General features: G+C 39.4%; 1 protein-coding gene across 1 annotated transcript in view; it reads right to left on the bottom strand.

Moving 5' to 3' along the window:
* LOC126419578 (transformation/transcription domain-associated protein) overlaps window positions 1–21,418 on the bottom strand; it is a 435,226-nt gene that overhangs the window by 176,135 nt on the left and 237,673 nt on the right. The window contains exons 38-43 of the mRNA XM_050086768.1: window positions 16,450–16,749; window positions 15,791–15,913; window positions 12,229–12,436; window positions 7,563–7,711; window positions 7,309–7,478; window positions 6,963–7,201 (exon numbers count right to left, since the gene is read on the bottom strand). Of these exons, the coding sequence (XP_049942725.1) occupies window positions 6,963–7,201; window positions 7,309–7,478; window positions 7,563–7,711; window positions 12,229–12,436; window positions 15,791–15,913; window positions 16,450–16,749 (1,189 nt within the window). The remainder of the gene's footprint in view (window positions 1–6,962; window positions 7,202–7,308; window positions 7,479–7,562; window positions 7,712–12,228; window positions 12,437–15,790; window positions 15,914–16,449; window positions 16,750–21,418) is intronic.

The following is a 21,418-nucleotide window of genomic DNA, read 5'->3' as shown; positions in this document are numbered from 1 at the left end:
AAACTGATCCTGACCTTATAATCCTACCTGCTGAGAAAGACTCCACCACTGATTTTTTGAAAAGCAAGGATTACCTGGCAGGACAACTCCGCCAGCTGCCAAATTTGTCCACCTACAAACTATGCCACAGTGACCCCATTCCAGAAATGCAGCAGGAGCTCCAGTCTCTCCTCAAATCCTTGAGGCCATCCTCGAACCTCGAACCTCGAACCTCTCTCTCTCTCTCCCTCTCTCTCTCTCTCTCTCTCTCTCTCTCTCTCTCTCTCTCTCTCTCTCTCTGTGTGTGTGTGTGTGTGTGTGTGTGTGTGTGTGTGTGTGTGTAATTCGGAAGTTGGCCTTTTGGCCAAAAGCTTACTTGTTTGACAGCTTTTTCTTATGCCCCTCTGTGACTCAACATTTCCACTATATGTTGAGTAGCAATCTATCCTTTTCATAAGACTATCATTATTCCATCCTGGATTCTCCTTTATAAGTGAATCATTACAGTGTGAGACATTGCATGTTATAAATCACACTGTGTATCACTCTGGCTCACTGTAGCACAGAAGGCAGTGAAGTATTTAACCACAAAAATCTTTGTCTAGTTAGTTGAATTTTAATATAAACAATAGTGTGTCAGAGGTTGACAGCAGTTATTAATGAATATAATTCCAAATGCAAACTGAAATCACATTTGCTTGACAACTAGGGTCCTGAAAGTTCGTGGCCCATCTACGTGGTCTGCAAGCATCTGTGGTGTATGAGAGAGTGCACAAACAAGCCTTCGCAAATGTTGTCAGAGGTTGCTGAAGGAGATAAATGCTGTTTCACCTAATAACACAAGTGAGCGTACACTTGGCAATGACCATGTGGATGTCACTCACTTGTCCATATCCATGCAGAAATCACGAGCTAGCACTCACATGCATACAGAGTGCAAATTTGAAGTGTGCGCATGAACAACGTGTTTCCTTTACCACTAGAGTTACACAAACAGGCAAAAATTATTTTCTGCTACTTGTGGATAACAAGTACAAATATCCATTCAAAACATTATTCGTTTACACAAATGAAAACATTTATTCACTGTCTGTGAATAAGAAGCATTGCATATAATAGATAAATTTGAACTCCAATGACATTTAGTGCTCAAATTCTTTGTTATTTATTAAATAATTTGTTTATCAATTAGTTTTCGAAACAACTGTTTTTCCCACATTCATCTGGAAGTTCATTTGATTTTCAAATAATTGCCATTGTGAGACACTAAAGAAAATATGTTCTATATCTTCAAAGATGATATCAGCATTTGTAACTCCTTTCAGGATACTGATATAAAGTTCCAAATCACACTCGTCTTCTGCTAAAGTTCAGAAATTCCACTCTAGTTTTGGCAAATAACTTTGTTGTGATTCCACAGTGATTTTAATTCCCAAATCACATTCAACATGAATTTTCCTTTTATGTTTTCTTTGGTTATATGTGTCTACAGCCTTGCTTTTCACGGGCAGCAATATAGGGAAACTATTTATTTTTTAATTGTAGGTGAGACATTGCTGTAATACTTTCAGGTGTTGCAGAAAAGAAAAAAAACATCTTCCAATCATTTCTTGACAATGTCTTGATAAAAAAGTTGGTAGTTCTGCAATATTATGAACTCGTTTTGTACTCAAACAGAGTGCCTCTTCTGAAACTTTTGAATCTCAAAACTATGTGTAACTGCACTGATGCATGTAGGATCTTCTAAAGGATACCTTACTCAGAGTTAGCCCTAACACTTTTTGATAACATTTGACGTCCAGCATAATTCCACAAACATTTCTGGAGACTTTGGATTAAAAGTGAGTTAATGTTAGTTGTTAGCAACCAGCTAGTTGTTATTCTGTTCAATCATTTTTAACAAACAAACACAAATGACTAGCATCATTATATCAGAGACAACCATATCTGACAGTTAGCAATCTTAATACAATGGAGGGCAATGCATATCAAGAGTTTCTGTTGGCTGCAATCTCACCTTTGGCTACTTACGCAGAGTACTTCCACATGTTAGCAGGGGGAGGGGGAAGTACTGGCAAGTGCAGAATCAGTTAAATTGGGCTCTGTCAGTAGTGCACCTGCTAAAGCCACCCCACCAATGGAGTATTTTTATGCTGTATTTGTTACGCAGTAAAGCAATTAAATATGTGCTCAATCCACAGGTTTGTGTGAACACTGCACTGCTTTACCAGGTATGGTGGTGTGGCCTTGACTTCTTGTTGCCTCTGAACCTAGTCATACATCCAGTTAGAGGAGGACCTACAGTTCAATGTGTACTCCAAAACAAGTGCAACTTGGCACTTCTTTAATTGTTACCAAAGAAACAAGTGACAAGAAAAAGAAAAACCCGATCGACCAACAGAAGACTGGTCACCTAACCTTCAACAAGAAGTTAACCAATTCTTTTTTATATGTTCCCTTGTGTTCTGTGCGGATGTTGCATGATATCTTTGGAATTCAGTAAATGAGAACTGTAGTTTTTTTCAGGTGGCCACCCCTCTGACAGAACACGCTGAGCTATGGCAGCAACCACTACGACACCAAGGCACATTTTTGGACAAACCATTAACAAGTCATCTGTCAAACAGAAGCTGCACTGAGAAAAGGAAACAAACACTAGTTATATACTTCTGTGCAAGAAGCAAACAAACACTATAATGACATTCTATATTTAGTTATGAATAATATCTTGCAAAAAATGTTTGAATGCTCTACTCATTCAAATAATTATTCAGATAATTCCCATCCTTGCTTACCACTAAATCTTGTGCTTCCTTCCTCTTTGTGGACAGTGCAGTTAATATATTATCAATTGTAAAGAGTCCTATTAGTTCATTTTCTAGATTTACTCAAAAGAGTCATCCTACAATATAGCTGGAGTGAAGTTTTTTGTTAATTACAAACAAAGTTGACAATTATAATAAGTCTTCACACTTTTCAAGCTACATCATTTTCATGTGTTCTGTACAAAATACATCTCATTGTCAGTGCAATTTTAGCTGTGGACTAATTGCAAGCACTTGTCACCTGTTACTCATTCACAAAAGTTTACAATTCCTCATCTAAATAATTGACCTTCAATAACATTGAATATTCAACTCTCTCTCTCTAATTTTTGTTGTATTTAATCATACTTGCAGGGCATCTACTGGTTTTCAGAGCATCAGATTCCTGACTTTTTTTCCACTATCTTCCATTATCTCTTTAATTAAATTCACAACAACTCATAAATACGGTTGGTAAAATTTTTCTTAATACAACAGCAATTATGAAACAATAAAATCTTCTCTATTTACAAGCCAAGTCACTTCAAACAAAACATTTGAGCTTTTAATAGCTATTTCCGCCGTCGTCATCAAGAGCTAAAAATCATTGAGTGCCGGGGTTGGCATGGTGTTCTGCTGACAAAGATGCAATGGTAGCTTCTGGAGCCTTCCTAAGAGGGCCAGAGTAATGCAAGCACTGAAGGCAAGTTGAGCAGTTCCTAACAGCTTCATCATACCATAGGACGGAGTGATGTCAGATGACATAAGGGCCTGCGCCACCATGAAAGACTCTGAAGACACAAAAATTATGAAAATACAATATGGATGTCAAATATTACAGTGTAAGATTCAGTGTTTACATTTTTACTCAACTTGAAATTTCAGCACCTAAAAGTTTTAAAGAAATGCCTTTAAGAAGAAAAAGATGATGAGGAGTGGGATTTATGTCTGGTAGTTCTAACAGATACTCCTCCAACAACAAATTAGATGGCAGCACTGCCTCAGGCAGAGCTAGTCTAAATGTAATTTCCACTAGGTGTATACACCTCATAAGGCTCTTTGTTAACAAAGTCACATCTCCAAATTTCTCCCTCCACACCTGTCCCCTCAAGGTTCCAAATGCAGATGCAGACCCTGTGCTAACATGGCTTGCACATACAAGTTCCCTACATATATATTTTCTTGTTTATTAAATGAACTGGATACAACATTTTTGGGCATAGTGCTAACTTGCTTCTTCCCCTTAGAATTGCACCTGAGTGATACATAAGACCAAATTCATGGCCACATGATCAATTTCGTGACTGTCTGTTCATTATCATTACTTTTATGACCAGCAGAAACCCTGATTTAGTCGCTGTGCTAATATTTTATGAGTTTCAGATACACATTATACAAAATACGGAAATTTGACAGATACAAAGAAATTCTAAATGGATTCCAATGCTTGCCAGGCCTGTTAGTGCCACTAAATGGCGATGAAGCTACACAGAGTCCATGTCTTCTTAGCCATATGGCAGAGCCACTGAGTGAGTATGGGTCCACTGATGGCGAGTGGGGCAACTGCTGTCTGTGCTGCACTCCTGCAATGAGTGATGGGGAATGAGCATCTGTCACACAGTTTCACCATGTGAATGAGTGATGGGGAACAAGCATCTGCCATGTCATTTAACCAGGTGGGTAGAGTAGTGCTCTACTGACAACAACAACAACAACAACAACGACTACTACTACTACTACTACTACTACTACTACTTCATTACATTCTACCACAAAAGGACTGCGATTGAAAATTAGCTCATTCCACATCACAGCAAGAGATCACAATTATGATCCATAAAACACAAAACTAAGTAATTAGCCACCGTACAGCGTATGTGCCAGAGGGTACACAGTCAGTGTCCTACCACTTTTCTTATTCCATTTGCGAATGGTATGTGGGAAGATACATGTAAGTACCATTCTGTATGCACCTGAATTCCACTAATTTTAGTTATACATTCCTTTCACAAGATTTATGTTGGAAGAGGTAAATGTTTCTTAATGTACTCGTATTCTGGAAGTGGGATCTCCGAATTCTGAGTATAAGAGACTTTGCAAAGCAAAACTTGTTCCTTTCAAATTCTGTCATGGCACTTCATTTTGTAATTCTGTGACATTCCCAGTCAGCTAACCAGATCCGGTGTCAGCTTTCTCCATTGCTACAATTACTTACCCATTCAAGACAGGGATTCCTGGATACTGTAAGATGGAACTTGAGTAAATGAAGGAAACATTAGGAATTTTATCCAACTTCTCTGATATTTACTCAATCATTTCATTATGCTGATACTTCAAAGCAGCTGACATGTATCTCCCATTCCAACTGTAGTGACATGATGTATGATACAGTCATCAGAAACTGGATGGCTATGCTGTATACAGCAGAACTGCTGTGTTACTGTTAAGACTGGGAAGATCTAATCAAACCAACATGTCAAAGTTAGCAAATAGATATTACTCAGAAATGTCCTCTATTCTGTGTCTGCATACAATGTTGGATGCATTCTAATACAAAGTGCATTAGTGTTGAATGTGTATAAATGGAAGAACCGTTTTTAAAAGTTTTATTACAACATTAAAGTAGGGGAAGGTCAACTGGTGTTCTCAATCTCAATAAATAGTTTAGGAAACAATCTGAGCAGCAATCTGACATCGTTTGCAGATAATACTGTCATTTACTATTTAGCAAAGTCATCAGAAGATCAAAACAAAATTATTTAGACAAGATATCTGCATGGTGCAAAAAGTGGCAGCCGAGTTCCGTTTTCGTGTGCTAATTTGTGACAGTCTTTTTGTTGTACCTATCTGCCGCTCAGCATCTCTGCTATATGGTGAGTAGCAACTTTCCTTTTCATAATATTGTTACATACCATCCCATTGTTTGAAATTTGTGAGATCATACACATAAGTAAAAGGCATCTGTTAAGTTTTGGTTACATAATAACTCACACAAATCTAAAGGATATCAATTCAACTAAATACCTAGGGATTACAATTACAAACAACTCACACTGGAATGATTCACACAGATAATTTTTGGGGAAGGCATGCCAAAGACTGTGTTTTATTGGCAGAACACTTAGAAGATGCAATAAACCCACTAGAAAGACTGCCTACACTATGTTTTTCCTTCCTCTTCTGAAATACTGCTGCAAGGTTTTGGACCCTTGCCAGGTAGAAATGACAGAGAACACTGACAGAGTTCAAAGAAAGGAGCTCTTTGTATTATCAGAAAGTAGGGGGAGAGTGTTACACATATGAAATGTGAACTGGCGTGGCAATCATTGAAACATAGGTGTTTTTTGTTGTGGCGAGGTCTTTTTGTAAAATTCCAATCTCCAGCTTTCTCTTCTGAATGCGACATTATTTTGTCGAGGCCCACTTACATATGGAGTAATGATATCCTAATAAAAAACAAGGAATCAGAGCGTGCATGGAAACATTTAAGTGTTCATTTTTTCCTCTGCACTTTTTGAGAGTGGAACAGTGCAGACAGTGTGAAAATGGTTCGGTAAACATTCTGTCAGGCACTAAGATTGAATTGCACAGTAGCCATGTAGACGTAGATGAAAATAAGAAGCAATAGCCTGACCTGATTTTTATATATAAAAAAGAGACTGCTTTTTTGCTTATCTTCATGTCTTCACACTTTTTCTTTTTACTGCAATTTTGGTGTTGTGGGCAACATAATATTTAAAGAAATCTTATCACTTGTAGTAGATACGAAGTGCATAGTTAGGAAAAGGTAGCAGTGTCTGATGGAATCCCACAGTTCATTCAAACTTCAATAAATAGGATGTCTTGTCAATGTTCTCTTACGTTTTGTTCCTTCATTTTTACAGAGTGTTAAATTCAGATAATCCCCTTTTAAGCCCAAAAGTTATCCCTAAAATGTTAGACACCACACAACATATAAGAAGAGAACTCAATACAAATCTTCCACCAACCAATTAAAACATTTTGCAAGTTCTCAGTCACGATTATTCCTAATAGCAATATAAAATCCACACTGCTGACACATCTCTGAGGCATACATTTGGTTGGCTCCAAAGGAATTCTGACAGTTGTTGCTAATACAAATCTGTTTAATACCCAAAATAAAATATTAAACTGTATAATGTGGACATATATACACACCTGGATTTGCAGTCATGACTAGGAGTTCTATACACTGTTTTATCCAGTAATGTGGTCCCATAGGCTCCCAGTTCTGAGAAATCATGATGTATAACAGACGGTCATGCAATTTTCGTTTCATACTTGCATCAAATACCTCAAAAAATTTAGCTCTGATTGGAGGCTGGACACATCTTAAACCTGCCAGGAATGCAGGCTCTAACTTTGTTCCCAGTTCAGATTGCTTCAGATTTTCATCTCTGCAAGTCCATTATTTACAGCCATTACAATACATTTTTAAATGTCTGGTGTTTTGTAACTACTCAGCTAACAATACAGTTTCTGAGTCTAAATGTGTTTTCCTTACCTGTACACAAAATTAACAATATCAAGGAACTGGGCATTCAGTTCTAATTCATCAGGAAACCTTTTTTCAACGTAGTGCATCATTTTAACCAGGAGTATGGATTTTTCTCTCAGTGTTGGAGTCTGATTAATAGCAATAGGGTTCTTGTTCTTCATCCAGTCCTCTAGCATCTATGTAAGAATTGATTATACACATATTTTGCTCCTCGTGCAACATAATTCTTAGCCTAGCTATTTAGTAAGATACCACCTCACCTTAGTTATAGCCTTCATAACTTTAATATCTGGTGATTTTTCAATCAGACCAACCAGTATTGTTCCAATGAACGTCTTTCGCATATCAGCACCCATCACAACTACACGGTTCTTTACCATGTCTAAACTGAGAATCAGCAGATCACTTCCTGCAACCAAAGTCAATGTTTTAATACATTCTATGCATAATAATGGGAAAAGTAAGAAGACATGTAATCAGATTCACGGAAAGTTAAATTTGCTCCTTTTAAAGACCTCTTCAGCACTGTTTGAAAGGTTATAGCAGTTTCAAAGCCTATTTGGAAGAATATAATTTCTTTATCAATCAACAGGAAAGAATTCATGCCTTATAGTCATGCAGTTTCAGACTTGAATCATTAACAACCGGTATGAAGGTTGTTTTCTCTTTTTTTATATGATCAAGAGACACTCAACGATGCTAATTATGATGGGGTTCCACAACTTCTTATTCTTTAGTAAAATGATAATAAGCTTTTAAGATTTGGTGTGTTTACAATTTTACATTTACAATTACATTCCATTTTTGCACATCATACGATTACAGTAAAGTTATATGCCTGATGTGACAACTTATTTTATAAAATAATAAGTTAAAATACTATTTTCACTGTGTTTTGTTTACTGTTACTTTTTTCACATTGTAGTATCAGTCAACATTCTCCTAAAGTGTGTCATACGTCAAACTGTCAATATCATCTTCAACTTCACTTTCATCACTGCTGATGCAGTCCTTGCTACTTCTGGTGGCTGTGAAAATATTCACACAGATCTCTGATGAAGCACATTTATAGATTGTTGTGAGGATAAATTAAAAGATTGGCACTTGCAATTACTTCACTCTCATGTCATACATCTAGATGCTACTAATTCCATTGATTAAGGAGGGCCTAAGAAATTCATTGTCGTTAAAGGAATGCACAAGTATTTTCTACTTTCCACCCATAGTCACTGAGATACAACATAGGGCGTGACAGCTGCTCTGCTGATTTATAGTAAATGACTTGCAAGAGAGCATGTTTTATGCGGTTTTGTGTGACTTCATCTGTTTGTGGAAGTGACTTCAAGTTAAAAGAGATTTCTATCTTGGTTGTCAGCAATTTGTGTCCCAGTTGTGTCATTGGTTCACGTGGTCTTTCGTTATACAAAAGTGAAAAAAGTTTATACTCCGCTTTCATTATCTGATGATGATCCATGTAAATCTCACTTAGGAATTCAAAGTCTCCAACAAAGTGCACTCAGCAGCACTGTCTTCCAGATTGAGAAAAAGACAGAATCGTAGCCTCTTAAAGCACGCACAGCCGTTACATAAGTTAATGTTACTAGTTTTTTTTTTAAGACCACTTATATTAGTAAACCTCAACGTGTGCTCCCTTGGTAGCTCAGAGAACGTCGAGGCAGTATTCCAGTTCTCGCCAGGTGTTTCGTAACATGTGTTCTGTCACATGTATCCACAGCAGCTTCTATCCTAGCCTTCAGTTCATCGACGTCAGCAACTGGCAACTGGTGTGATGAAGACTCTGTCCTCAATACAGACCCCCCCCCCCCCCCCCCCAAAAAAAAAAAAAAAAAAAAAAAAAAAAAAAAAAAAAAAAAAAAGGGTCAAGGGGCGTAATGTCTGGAGAGCGAGGTGGGCAGGGTGTTGAACTGTTCCTTCCAATCCAAATGTTTCATCCGGGAAATCACGAACTACCAAAGCTCAGTGGAAATGGGTGGGGGGTGTTCGCTCTTGCTGGAAGAAAAACGGTCCTTAAACCTTGTTATGCACAAAGCCGTACCAAACATTCACTTTTTCGCTGTCTCGCTTTAACTATACAATAGCATGTAGAGACTCTGAACCCCATATACGGACATTATGCCTATTTACCATTCCACTGATATGAAGGGTGACTTCTTCAGTAAAGCATATGCGACGTAAGTAATTGTTAGTGCCATCAATCCTGTTAAGAATCTCAGTTGCAAATTCAGCACGTGTCAGCAAATCATTCGGTTGCAAGGCCTGCACAATTTGCACTTTGTAAGCATGCAACCTAAGACCTTCATGAAGAATCTTCACCACACTTCCTTGCGGTATTTGAAGTTCATGTGATGCTTGATGAGTTGATTTAGACGGACTCCATTCAAATGATTGCCGAACACGATCAACAGTTGCATCACTCACACGAGGCCTTACTATTGTCACCAAAATTATTAGAAGTGTCCATTTCCAATAAAAGTACAGTATTACAGAAACACATCTATATCATCATTAACGATCTGGATGTTCTTTTTGCCACTTTGAAAAAGCGGATGTAACATGTGGAGAGTATAGGAAAGTAGTGTAACATAGCTTTCCCATGAGCAAATGATGACTTCTTGTTGGCGAAATGTACTTGCGATTACCTCAATATTTGATGGAAAATAGGAAATAAAATAAGCTGTTCTTTATAGTGTATGAAGTGCTGTTGTCAATGTCTGGGGTTAATTGTTTAACGGCACCAGCAACATCCATCTTCCTCATCCATGGTTTTCCATAGATGGAGTCTCCTAATTATCAAAAACAACATATGTGTTGTAATTTCCTTTCACACAATTTATTATGATGGAGTGGAGGAGAGATGCCTATAGTATCTTGTCCAGCTAACAAAGGATGCGGTGTTGTGAGAGAGCAAGCTGTATTTTCTTGTTGTTGTGGGCATCTAACATTTGTCTATGATTTCCTGTCACTTTATGGGAAGTGGCTACTGTTCATCTTGATGTTTCAAACAGTAGGTCCATTGACATCAATACTTCATTACATATGTGCTGTGAAAGTACCCAACCAGTTATTTTGATCAGGAGAAAAAGCCATCCCTACAAGACTCTCTCTCATTTTTCCATAGTTGATGCAAGTCTGTTCACCAAACTGGTCAGGGGGTACAGAATTCCAAACCTGAGTCAATATACATGTGCTCCTGTTCTTACAAGAATTTTCATATTTTATAGTAATGTATTTTCCATTTCTAGTACATGAATTGTTATATACCTTGCGTAATTTCAGTGGCTGGCTGCAAAAAACAAATGGCAGCATAAGTTTTAAGTAATATATTTCTAACAACCAGTCTTCTTTTCTTTGCAATCTTATGAAGAGATGGATGATTATAACGGGATAAATAAGAATATCTACCTGTAACCTACTGGTGGGATTATCTCCAATTTTCTTCAACATTTTCTTAAGTTCATCCATATTAGGAAGATCAATAGTGGTGACAGCACGAAGGAAAGCTGTGCCTACCATAGGTAAACCTCTAACAACTTTTCGCGTCGCTTTGCTGGACAACACACTAGGAACACAGACATGTAAAAAACAAAGTAACATCAATCAGATGTCTATTCTGTACATTTTTTCTGGAGAAGGGGATTTTTCACATCATTTTCTTTCCCACTGTGAGTATAACACATTTTATGACTCATTTTCTTTGAGCCAGTGCTAAGTTTTCGAGATATTGAAATATCTTCAGTAAAACTGACACACAATGTATTTGTATAGGAAGTCATAAAAATTTATGCCTAAGAGTGCCAAAGTGGTATCTGCCAGAATAAGAATTATTTCGTGTCTATCAATCAGCTGGCAAAGAAAAAAAAAAACATGAATTCTTTCATGTCTATCACCTGGTCAAGAAAAAAGAATTTTACACCACATTACAGTGTCAATAATTTTTACACTGATCACTGCTAGACTATTTCAAAGTAAAGAACATTTCGTAGCACTGAAAGATCTCATTCCATTCACATTTACTGTGTCATAAATACTGAATCTGAAAAGGATAGACTGCTACCCACCATATAGAGGAGACATTGAGTCGCAGACAGGCTCTATGAGAAGACTGCTAAACATTAAGATTCCAGCCACACACACACACACACACACACACACACACACACACACACAGCAACTGTGTTTCCAGCCGCTGTGACCGGACTGCGGACCACAACGGCAACTGAGGGAGCAGCAATCTGGCATCAGTCATACAGAGAAGGAGGCGGCATAGGGTGGGGAGTGGCAAGGATAGCGGGGTAGGGGTAGGGGTAGGGGTAGGGGTAGGGGTAGGGGTAGGGGGTTGTGTCGCTTGTAGGAGCATGGTAGGGTTGCTAGGTGAGTTGTACATGCCTCCTCCTTACCCACCACATTTCGGATGAAGGCCTTTCGGCCAAAAGCTTAAATGTATAACAGTCATTTCATTGTGTGTGCCTGCAACTCAGTGTCTCCTCGATATCGCAAGTAGCAATCTATCCTTTTCATAATATTATTGTTGTTCCATACTGGACCCTCCATTGTGAATGCCCGCAGCTCGCGGTCTAGTGGCAAGCGTTGCTGCCTCTAGATCACAGGGTCCCAGGTTCGATTCCCAGCCAGGTTGAGGATTTTCCCTGCCCGGGGACTGTGTGTGTGTGTGTGTGTGTGTGTGTGTGTTTTATCATCATCATCATCATCATCATCTTCGTCATTTGTGACTGGCTACATTGGACTGAGTAAAAACAAATTGGACTGTGTAACAATTGTGACTTTGTACGGACGCTGATGACCGCGCAAGTGAGCACCTCACAAACCAATCATCGTCATCCATTATGAAATATTGATAATTAATAGTTGCTACCACCAAGTTGAAATATAGCTATAAAATCATACCTGTGCTAGCTGCATTCTGCTCTTGAATACTCGGACTCAGATGCTCCCTTGTTAATTTCTGTAGCACTCGCATGAATGGTGTGATCAGCCGGTCGATATAGGTCTGGTTGTTGATGCATGCAGATTTGAGCATCATGAGAGGGCCATAAAGCATTGTTGGGCTGGCACTGGCCTGCTTCTCGTACTGAGACAGCCCTTCGCAAACAAACTGGAACAAAATGCCACAGTATTCAGTCGTGCATCTTTCAGGAAAAAAGGAGAGTGCAACAAAGTGGCTGAATAGTACCCTTAGCTGTGTTAATGATTCTTCCTCCAATGCTTAACAAAATGTTGCCAAAAGAACATGTTAAGACTCACCGGAAGAAGCATGCAATTTTATTCCATCTTTCATTATGTTCAGTGTGCTTGTAGCTAGTGTTTACAGAGCAAGATGAAACTATTCTTGGATTATCGTCACATTTGAAGATGGAACTAACATGCCAAAGCTGGTAATCCGAATATTTACAGAAATTAGTGGCCGTCTTGACATAATAAATTATTGTCCTACAAGTTAAAAGTGCGCGTCATTTATGTTGGCGGCCGAGTTTAGGTTCGTTCTGTGCATCTGACGTCACAAAACACAGTCAGCCAATGAACAGAGAACGACGTTGCCAGATCTCAACTGCAGTGCAGAGTGTGGACGAGTGTCTTCAGTTTTACAAACGTTCAGTCATAAATAAAGTAATAGAACAAAAGCAATGTCTCGATAGCAGACTTTCTTTTATACTGCTTTTTCGCAATAAAGAACAGTGGTAATTGTTTATTTCCTATTGTACTTCGACGAAGCGTGAGTAAATCATAGTTATACCAACAGTGTTTGCCAGTATTTTGCGTGACGTGTTAGACTCCTCATGGCATCCTATAGGCGGACGAGCCGCGATAGCGTAACGGATAAGCTGTTTGGGTTCTATGTGAAAGGCTGTGAGTTCAAACCTTGTGTGGTGCTTAATATTTTCATTTTTTAAAAACAATATCGAAGTGCCTTACTTCATGAATTATATTCGTTTGAATGCAATTTTTTGAAATTTCTAGTGCTTTGTCTCTTCATTAACCCTTTCGCTGCTGCAGACACGTGCTCCCCGCATTCCGTGCTGTGGGCGATTTTGTCATCACTGCACTGCTCGCTTGTTCAGACACATGGTGTTCCCACTGCTTTGACACGCTTATCATTTGATTTCACAAAAACTATTTGGCCCAAAAATTTGATTTTTACACGTCCTCTTGACTGATACCTTCCCCCCATAAATGACTTAATTATGTTTCGATGTTCAACGCAGTTATTATGCAGCATTAAATGTAGTAAACCATTGCACGAAATTTTGAAGAGTTTGCACAGCTAATAGTCCATAGCGTATACTTTCCGTATGGTCGATTTTAGTTGCGGCAATGTTGAGACTGAAATGTAGACAATATACCTAAATTTCTATAAAATTTACTGTATAACAATATCTCATTTAATTTAAGTACCACATAGGTGTCGTATGTAATATTGAGAAATATTCCGTCTTTCGCGACTGCAATAAAAGTTTTATTTACACCGGACGCGTTTGGCTTTATTTTAAAGCACTTCAATCAATGAAAGGTATGGCACATACACAATGGTATTCATGTTCTCTTTCTTGTTTTTGTTCCACAGTCGCAGTTTTACCAATGGTAGTGAAATGTATTCCTCTTCTGCAACTGTAATAAGCGACTTATTTAGACCAGACGCGTTTTTCTCTTTTGAAGCATCTTCAGTGGACAGTATTTTGTCTCCTCCATTGCCAAGTCACCTTTCGTAGTTTTGTGCTGCGGTAACACAATATTCAACGTTTGTGTTGGCTGATCAGTGTTTTAGCAAATAAATGATGTTTGTGTGTGCCACACACAAAAATTATATTTGACATAGCTCAGAGCACTTCAATGTTAGACGGTATATTCAAGTCCTAATGTTTTTGTAAGTCCACAGTTTTGTTTAATGTATTTTGTCCTACTTCCTTTCGATTGACTGAAGGGCTTTAAAATAAAGCCAAACGCGCTCAGTGTAAATAAAACTTTTGTTACTGTCGCGAAAGACGGAATATTTCTCAATATTACATACGACACCTAAGTGGTACTTAAATGAGATATTGTTATACAGTAAATTTTATATGAAATTTAGGTATCTTGTCCACATTTCATTCTCAACATTGTGGCAACTAAAATCGACCATATGGAAAGTATACTCAATGGACTTTTACCTCTGCAAACTCTTCAAAATTTCGTGCAATGGTTTACTATATTTAACGCTGCATAATAACTGCGTTGAACATCGAAACAAAATTAAGTCATTTATGGGGGGAAGGTATCAGTCAAGAAGATGTGTGAAAATCTAATTTTTGGGCCAAATAATTTTTGTGGAATCGAATGATAAAGAGTGTCAAAGCAGTCGGAACACGATGTGTTTGCACAGGCGAGCAGTGCAATGACAAAATCGCGCACAGCGCGGAATGCAGGGAGCACGTCTTTGTAGCAGCGAAAGGGTTAATGCGGCCGTGGTGGCTTTACTTCATGAACTGCGCGCTACCCCCTAAACGTAAGCTTGCGAACTATGCTACACTATGGCGCTGCTTCTATTGGCGCGTGCGTTGTGTGCAACTGGCAACGCAGCAATCTCCTGCGTCTGGGTGGGCATGCGCGAGCCGCCAAGATAAAAGAACTGAACTATAGTAAGCACTCCATGTTCAGAATCCATCTGAATGTAAATAATGAAAATCATTGTAATACTTCTCTTTCACCTTCCACGTAATCCGTTTAAAAGTGTACTACTTATAATTTCTACCCTATGCTGCAAGCCAACTACTTTTAAAGGTTTTACTATACTTCTGCGTGCACAAAATTTGCAAATGTTTTGATTTTTAAGATAAAAACACAAGCTGTAAGTCTCGTCAACAATACTTTTATAACCATTTTTGGATTACAGGGCCATCATCGGGGCATAACAAGACACGGACATCTGTTCTGCAGTCAGGGGTTACTCTCAATATATAACAACAGTGGATAACACCACGAGTATACACTGAATGATTATATCATCATGTACAGAAAAGCAATGATTAAAATAGTCTATCATTTTATTTGTTGTCTTGATCACTGGAAAGAAGAACAGTTACCGGCTCCAGTCATTTAATACCATTACCAGTCCTGTGAAGAAAAATACACGACAGGCACTTTTAAATCCCCAATTTCAGTGCATATGACTATATCTTTGAACTTAACGCGAGGATATGTATTGGATGGAAAGCAGAGTGTTGAAAACACTGAATCAGCACAATGGAGATCGATGGGAAATTGTGTGGGCTTGAAATTGGAATAAAACTCCATCACGGGTTCATGATGATTATGACTGTTTAACATGTTCCTTGTAATTTTGATTTCTTGTGCTTTGTTACAGGAATTTCAGATGACTTTTGAAGTACATCAAACAACAGCAAATTTAGGAGATAAAAGGTTTTGCGTACATGCCAAAAAAAGTAGCCTGAAAAATGCAATGAGCACGACTTACCTTTCCAAGACTAGAGTATAGACATTCCAGCTCCTCATATTTGGAAGCAACAGTTGCTGTAGTCGACTCAGTGGGGAAATAGCTCATGAGTCGTGTCATGAGACTGTGAGTCAGTCTAATTACCTGTAATTAAATTTATGTAGATTTATACTCCCTAGTATAAATGCAATTAAATATTAAAGCAGATACATCAAGCAGAAGGCAACTAACCACAATGTGATATACACAAACAGAAAAGACATTCACAGCCACTGAGTGCCAGTAAACTTTGGTACTGCTAACAACCACTTGCTTGTAGCATTAGTCCCCAGTTCTATTTCCCTATGTCACCAACAGCACAAGTGAAATAGAATGTCAAACTCTTACTCCATCTATTAGATGTTGACATTAAATTTTTACTGCCCAAATGTATCAAAAGTGAATCATATAAAAATAATATATAATTTACATTTATTATAAGCAATGAACTAGGATTTTTTTTTTTTTTAATTTTCATATTTGTTTATGTCCCTATTAGCCACTCAATGCTCCAACACAGTGAGTTGTTATCTTTGTTCCTTCTGTAATTAATGGTTTCTTTTCTGCCCCCCCCCTCCTCCTCCCCTACCCACCAATTATAAAACAGATAATAATCGTGAGCACTGGATTTCACACCTCACCTTGGTATTGGAGCTTGTCACACAAGCCGCGAGACCTCGCTGCAGCGGTTTGATGTTTGCCAGAATTCTCTCCTTCTTCATAAGTGTCACCAGGTAAGCAAGAAGATCGAGGGCAGTGCAGATGTTGCCATAGTTGGGAGTCGCCGACTCCACACTCAAGAAGATTTTGTCAAGCCAGCCAATCTTCAGGTCATTGGCACGGGGCCACACCTCGGGCTTGAGTGCTGTCTTCAAGAGGGCTACACACCGACGTGACAGCAGCTCTCCAGGGGAGCCCAGAGCTGAGCTCGTGTCATTCACCTGAAGAAGGGGGCAGAAAACATTCTGAAATGAGCTTCAATAGCTATTGATGGAATCTTTAACCTAAGCTTGTAACTGATGAAACAGGAATTTTGTGTAATCTGTCAATATCAAAATGCCATACGTTTGTGCCAAACCAACATAGCTAATTGCTCTGTACCTAACGCTAACTTTTTTTAAATCAAATTTTAATATGTTTGATTTGTGGACACTTAAATTAATAAGAAACAGGCCTACTGAAATTATCTATTGAATCTTTGTGGATTTTTTTTCTGTGCAATGTGCGGCGTTTCAGGCATTTATTTAGTAGATAGTACCCAGGTCAGACAGCATCCCAAAGCAACACTGTTAAATAGGATGTCCGAGTCAGGGAAGGAGAAGACCATTTGCCTTTGTTTGATTTCTTAGAGCCTTTACGGTTGACAACAAACACTAAGACGTTTGTTGGCTGGAAGGATGTAAAAATTCTTTGGGGACGTGTTTTTTTTGTTCTTTCTGGCCTGCTGGTTGTGTAGCAGCTGAATATTTGGTGGCTTGTAGTGCAGCTGTGGGAGGAGACGGGGATGCTACCGTGATACTGGGTGATTTTACAATTGTAGTACTGAATTGGAGGTCGCAAATCTGAGTGCCCATGAACTCCGTAGAGCGAGCCATATAAGAACGATGCTGTAAGTGCAGGGCTTTCGACTAGCCAACAACTTGCGAGTGAAGGGGGTGGGGTACTTTTTCCTTCTTCCAGATCTCCTGGACAGCCACTCATTGAGTACATGGGAAACTAATGGGATGAGGCGGCACACTGATACAGCTGGTAGGACGAGGCAGGCAGTCATCCCCATGAGCATCTCTACCACAAGAAACACCCAAACAATGGTAGCAACGCAGGTTTGGAATGTATGGTCAGGCAGTGATGACTCCATAGCCTGGCCTTAATCTTCGATGGAAGCACTTTTCAATCAAATGTGAGAAAAAGAGTTCACATAGGCACTAAAATTGCATCAACCTTTTTCATTACCTGATGGCCTGCAGTGTCACCCCAATCAGAGAGATAGTGCTGGATTTTCCCCTTGGTCGGACCATCAAGCAGCCAAGTGTAAATAACACCATGCAAAGAATTCAGCACAATTGACCTCAATATGAACGAGACAGCCCTAGGGGAGCGAAGTGGTAGGCTTGAAAATCGCAATTGGTCTCCAGAAAAAAATCCCATTGCATAAGCAAGAGCAGGATTTCATAGGGCCTACAACTGCATCAACGTTTCTCTGCATAACAAATGGATTAACTGTAGCAAAAGACTGACCTCCTTTTGTACATGATACCACCAGGAACCGAGGTGCAGCTTAGAGAGTCAGTGAAGCTTAGCCTCATTCCATTTACTTTTGGTACATGTAGATTGAGATGAAGAAGATTGGCTCACTGCGGAAAAATCCCCCATGGCAGCCAGCATCTCCGATGCTGTGCCCCATCCAAATGGGGGCCTACTCAGAGATGGGTTCACCTGCCTTAGGCGATTGTTCACACCTCAGGTCCCGCCTCTAGAACTCCAAACAGAGGGACCAAATTCAATTGGGTAGGTAACAGCTCAAGCAATCACCCCTTCTTGCACCTGGTCGGTAACAGGGGGTACGTGCAAACCCTACCTGTCGACCTGGGGATGGAATGACCCATTACTGAGTCACCAGTTAAGTGTCAAATGCATTGGCCGCCCTTCAGGAGCACAGAGGGTGGTAGAAGAAACAAAGAGTGGCCTCAAATGCCGAAGGAGAGGAAGGGGAGAAGATGGAGTATGAAGAAAGAAGGATAAAACAGACACGGGACTGTTACTACGCTGCGCCACCGAAACTTCAGAACGCATTCCCAAAAATAACCAAGACATCTTCAACTTTTATAGTTCTGTCTTCCTCAGTTGCGTGTAATATTACGGTCTATTAATAATTTTTACTTATGGACCGTCTGACAGCAGTTGCTGTCAGACGGTCCATAAGTAAAAATTATTAATATACCGTAATAAACAAGACATGTTCCCCAAGGGAGAGGAAAAAGAATAGCAGGCTGAAAGACATGGTGCAAAGAAAGGGAAGAGGTGTTTAAAAGGCTGGGAACCCGTGGTAGCCAAGCACAAACTCACCAAAGCGTGGGGAGCCCTCTGGGGGCTCTGTACAAGTTGTAAATAGCCTTTCATTCCCTGTCTTTTACCCTATGCTACTTTCAGAATTTCAAAGAGTATGCCAGTCAACATTGTCAAAAGATTTCCCTTATCTATCTTCTGAGATAAGTCGCAGGGTCAGTATTACCTCACATGTTCCTACACTTCTCAACAATCCAAACTGACCTTTCCAGAGGTCAGCTGCTACCAGTTTTTCCATTCTTCTGTAAAGAATTTGTGTTAGCATGTTGCAAATATGACATATTAAACTCATAAGTTTGATAATATCCACACCTGCCAGCACCTGCTTTCTTTTTAATTGGAGTTGCTATATTCATCTTGAAGGTTGAGGGTATTTTGCCGGTCTTCTACATCATGCACACTAAATGGAAGAGTTTTGTCATGGCTGGCTCCCCCAAAGCCATCAGTAGTTCTGATGAAATATAGTTTATACCCAGTGCATTGTATCAACTTAGGTCTTCCAGAGCCCTGTCAAATTCTTTTTACAGTATTGTATCTCCAATCTCATCTTCATCTGTCTTCCTATATTTCTATAATATTGTCTTCAAGTACATCTCATTTGTACAGACCCTCTATATATACTCTCACATTTTACCTTTCCCTTCTTTGCTTGGGACTGGTTTTCCATCTGGGCTCTTGATATTCATACAGTTACTGCTCTTTTCTCCAAAGGCCTCCTTTAATTTCCCTGGAGAAATAAGATGTCTGTTAGAAAAGTGTCTGACCTTCGGCCGGGAAAAACAAATTGGTTTATGTGGAGCCTTGGCCACCTAATCATCTTGAAAGTATTTCCCTTAGAACTCCACACCTCTCCAAAGGTGCCACTATTGTTGGAAACATTCCAAAAAAGCCTCTTTTGGAATGGACTTTAGCTTGGCCGGCACTGCTGCCATAAAGTCCTCTCTTGTCTGAAATCATATTTCTTTCAATGAGTTTTTGAATTTATGGGAAAAATCAGGAAATGCAGGGCTCCATATTAGGAGAGTAAGAAGTCTTTTGAAGCACAGGAATCTGGTTTTTCACCAAGGGGCATTGTTGTGATGGAGGCGCCAATTTTCTGTTAACCGCAAGTCCAGTCTCTTGTGCAACACAGCATCACGTAGTAGGTGACGGAGGACACCACTGTGGTACTCTTTGGTGATTGGGTGACCCTGTGTTGCATACTGATGGTGTACCACACTGCAGGGGTTAAGGAAAGCAGTTAGTATCACTTTGATGTTGCTGCGCATTTTGGTGGGCCTTCTTTGGTCTTGGTTACAAGGAATGCTTCCCTTGTGACAAATGGGATTAGGTTTTCGGATCATACCCATACAACCATGATTCATCAACAGATGTTTTCCTGTTCATGAAGTCAGGATCACTGTTTGTGGAGTCCAGAATGTCCTGAGAGACTTCAACACAAAAGTTGCTTCCGCTCTGCCATCAGCAGCTTCAGCACAAATTTCGCCGACACTTTTTTCGTGGCCAAATCTTCGGTCGCAATGGAATGTGCCAAAAAAGTGCTGATGCCCACCCATTATTCTGCAATTTATTTGATAATCACAAGATGGTCCTGCATTACCATAGAGTTCACTTTGGCAATGATCTGATCATTTTGGCAAGTTGATGGCTGACCAGAGCGTGGCTCAAACTCCACTAACGTGCAGCCGTCTTTAAACTGGTTGTTCCACTCCTTAACCCGTTTGTTGTCGAGAGGATCATAACCAAAAGCCGTCTCAATCTCTCGAATGGCTTCCACGTGGCTGTCACCCAGTTTCTGATAAAATTTGATGCAGTAGCACTGCTACAGTCATTCCATCACTTCCCTTGCAACGAAAAACCAATGCGGGCACTAAACACCATCTCATTCAACTGCTGCTTGCCAGCAACTGATGCTATGGACAGGTGGGAAAGAATTCACACATGCACACGAAAGTTAAAGGTCAGCTCATGCAAGCATGCTAGATTCAAATCCACTAGCTATTCCTGTTTAGCCATTTTCCACTTACTGTCAATCTCATTTTTTAGACGTTTGTATTCCCTTAAACCTGCGTCATTTTTATATTTTCCTCTTTACCTCTTTCATCCTATGCTGCCTTCACTATTTCATCTCTCAAAGCTATCGATTCTTCCTCAACCATGTTCCCTTCCCCTGTTCTACTCAATCATTGCCTAATACTCCCTCTGAAACTCACAATGACCTCTGGATCTTTCAACTAATCCAGGACTCATCTCCGTAATTTCCTATCTTTTTTGCATTTTCTTTAGTTTTAATCAACAGTGCACAAATAAACAGTGGTCAGAGTCCACATCTGGCCCTGGCAATGCCTTACAACTTAAAATCTGGATCTGAAATTTATCTCACCATCACATAATCACTCTGGTACCTTCCAGTGTCTCCAGGTCTCTTCCATGTACACAACCTACTTCCACTATTCTTAAACTAAGTGTTAGCAATGATTAAATTATGCTCTGCACAAAATTCTACCAGGTGGTTTGCTCTTTCATTACTTTCACCTACAATTT

The sequence above is a fragment of the Schistocerca serialis genome, chromosome 1 (genome assembly GCF_023864345.2).
Source record: "Schistocerca serialis cubense isolate TAMUIC-IGC-003099 chromosome 1, iqSchSeri2.2, whole genome shotgun sequence".
NCBI classification, from domain to species: domain Eukaryota; kingdom Metazoa; phylum Arthropoda; class Insecta; order Orthoptera; family Acrididae; genus Schistocerca; species Schistocerca serialis.
The sequence above is the reverse complement of the archived record's forward strand: the minus strand, read 5'-3'. Positions and strand labels throughout refer to the sequence as shown.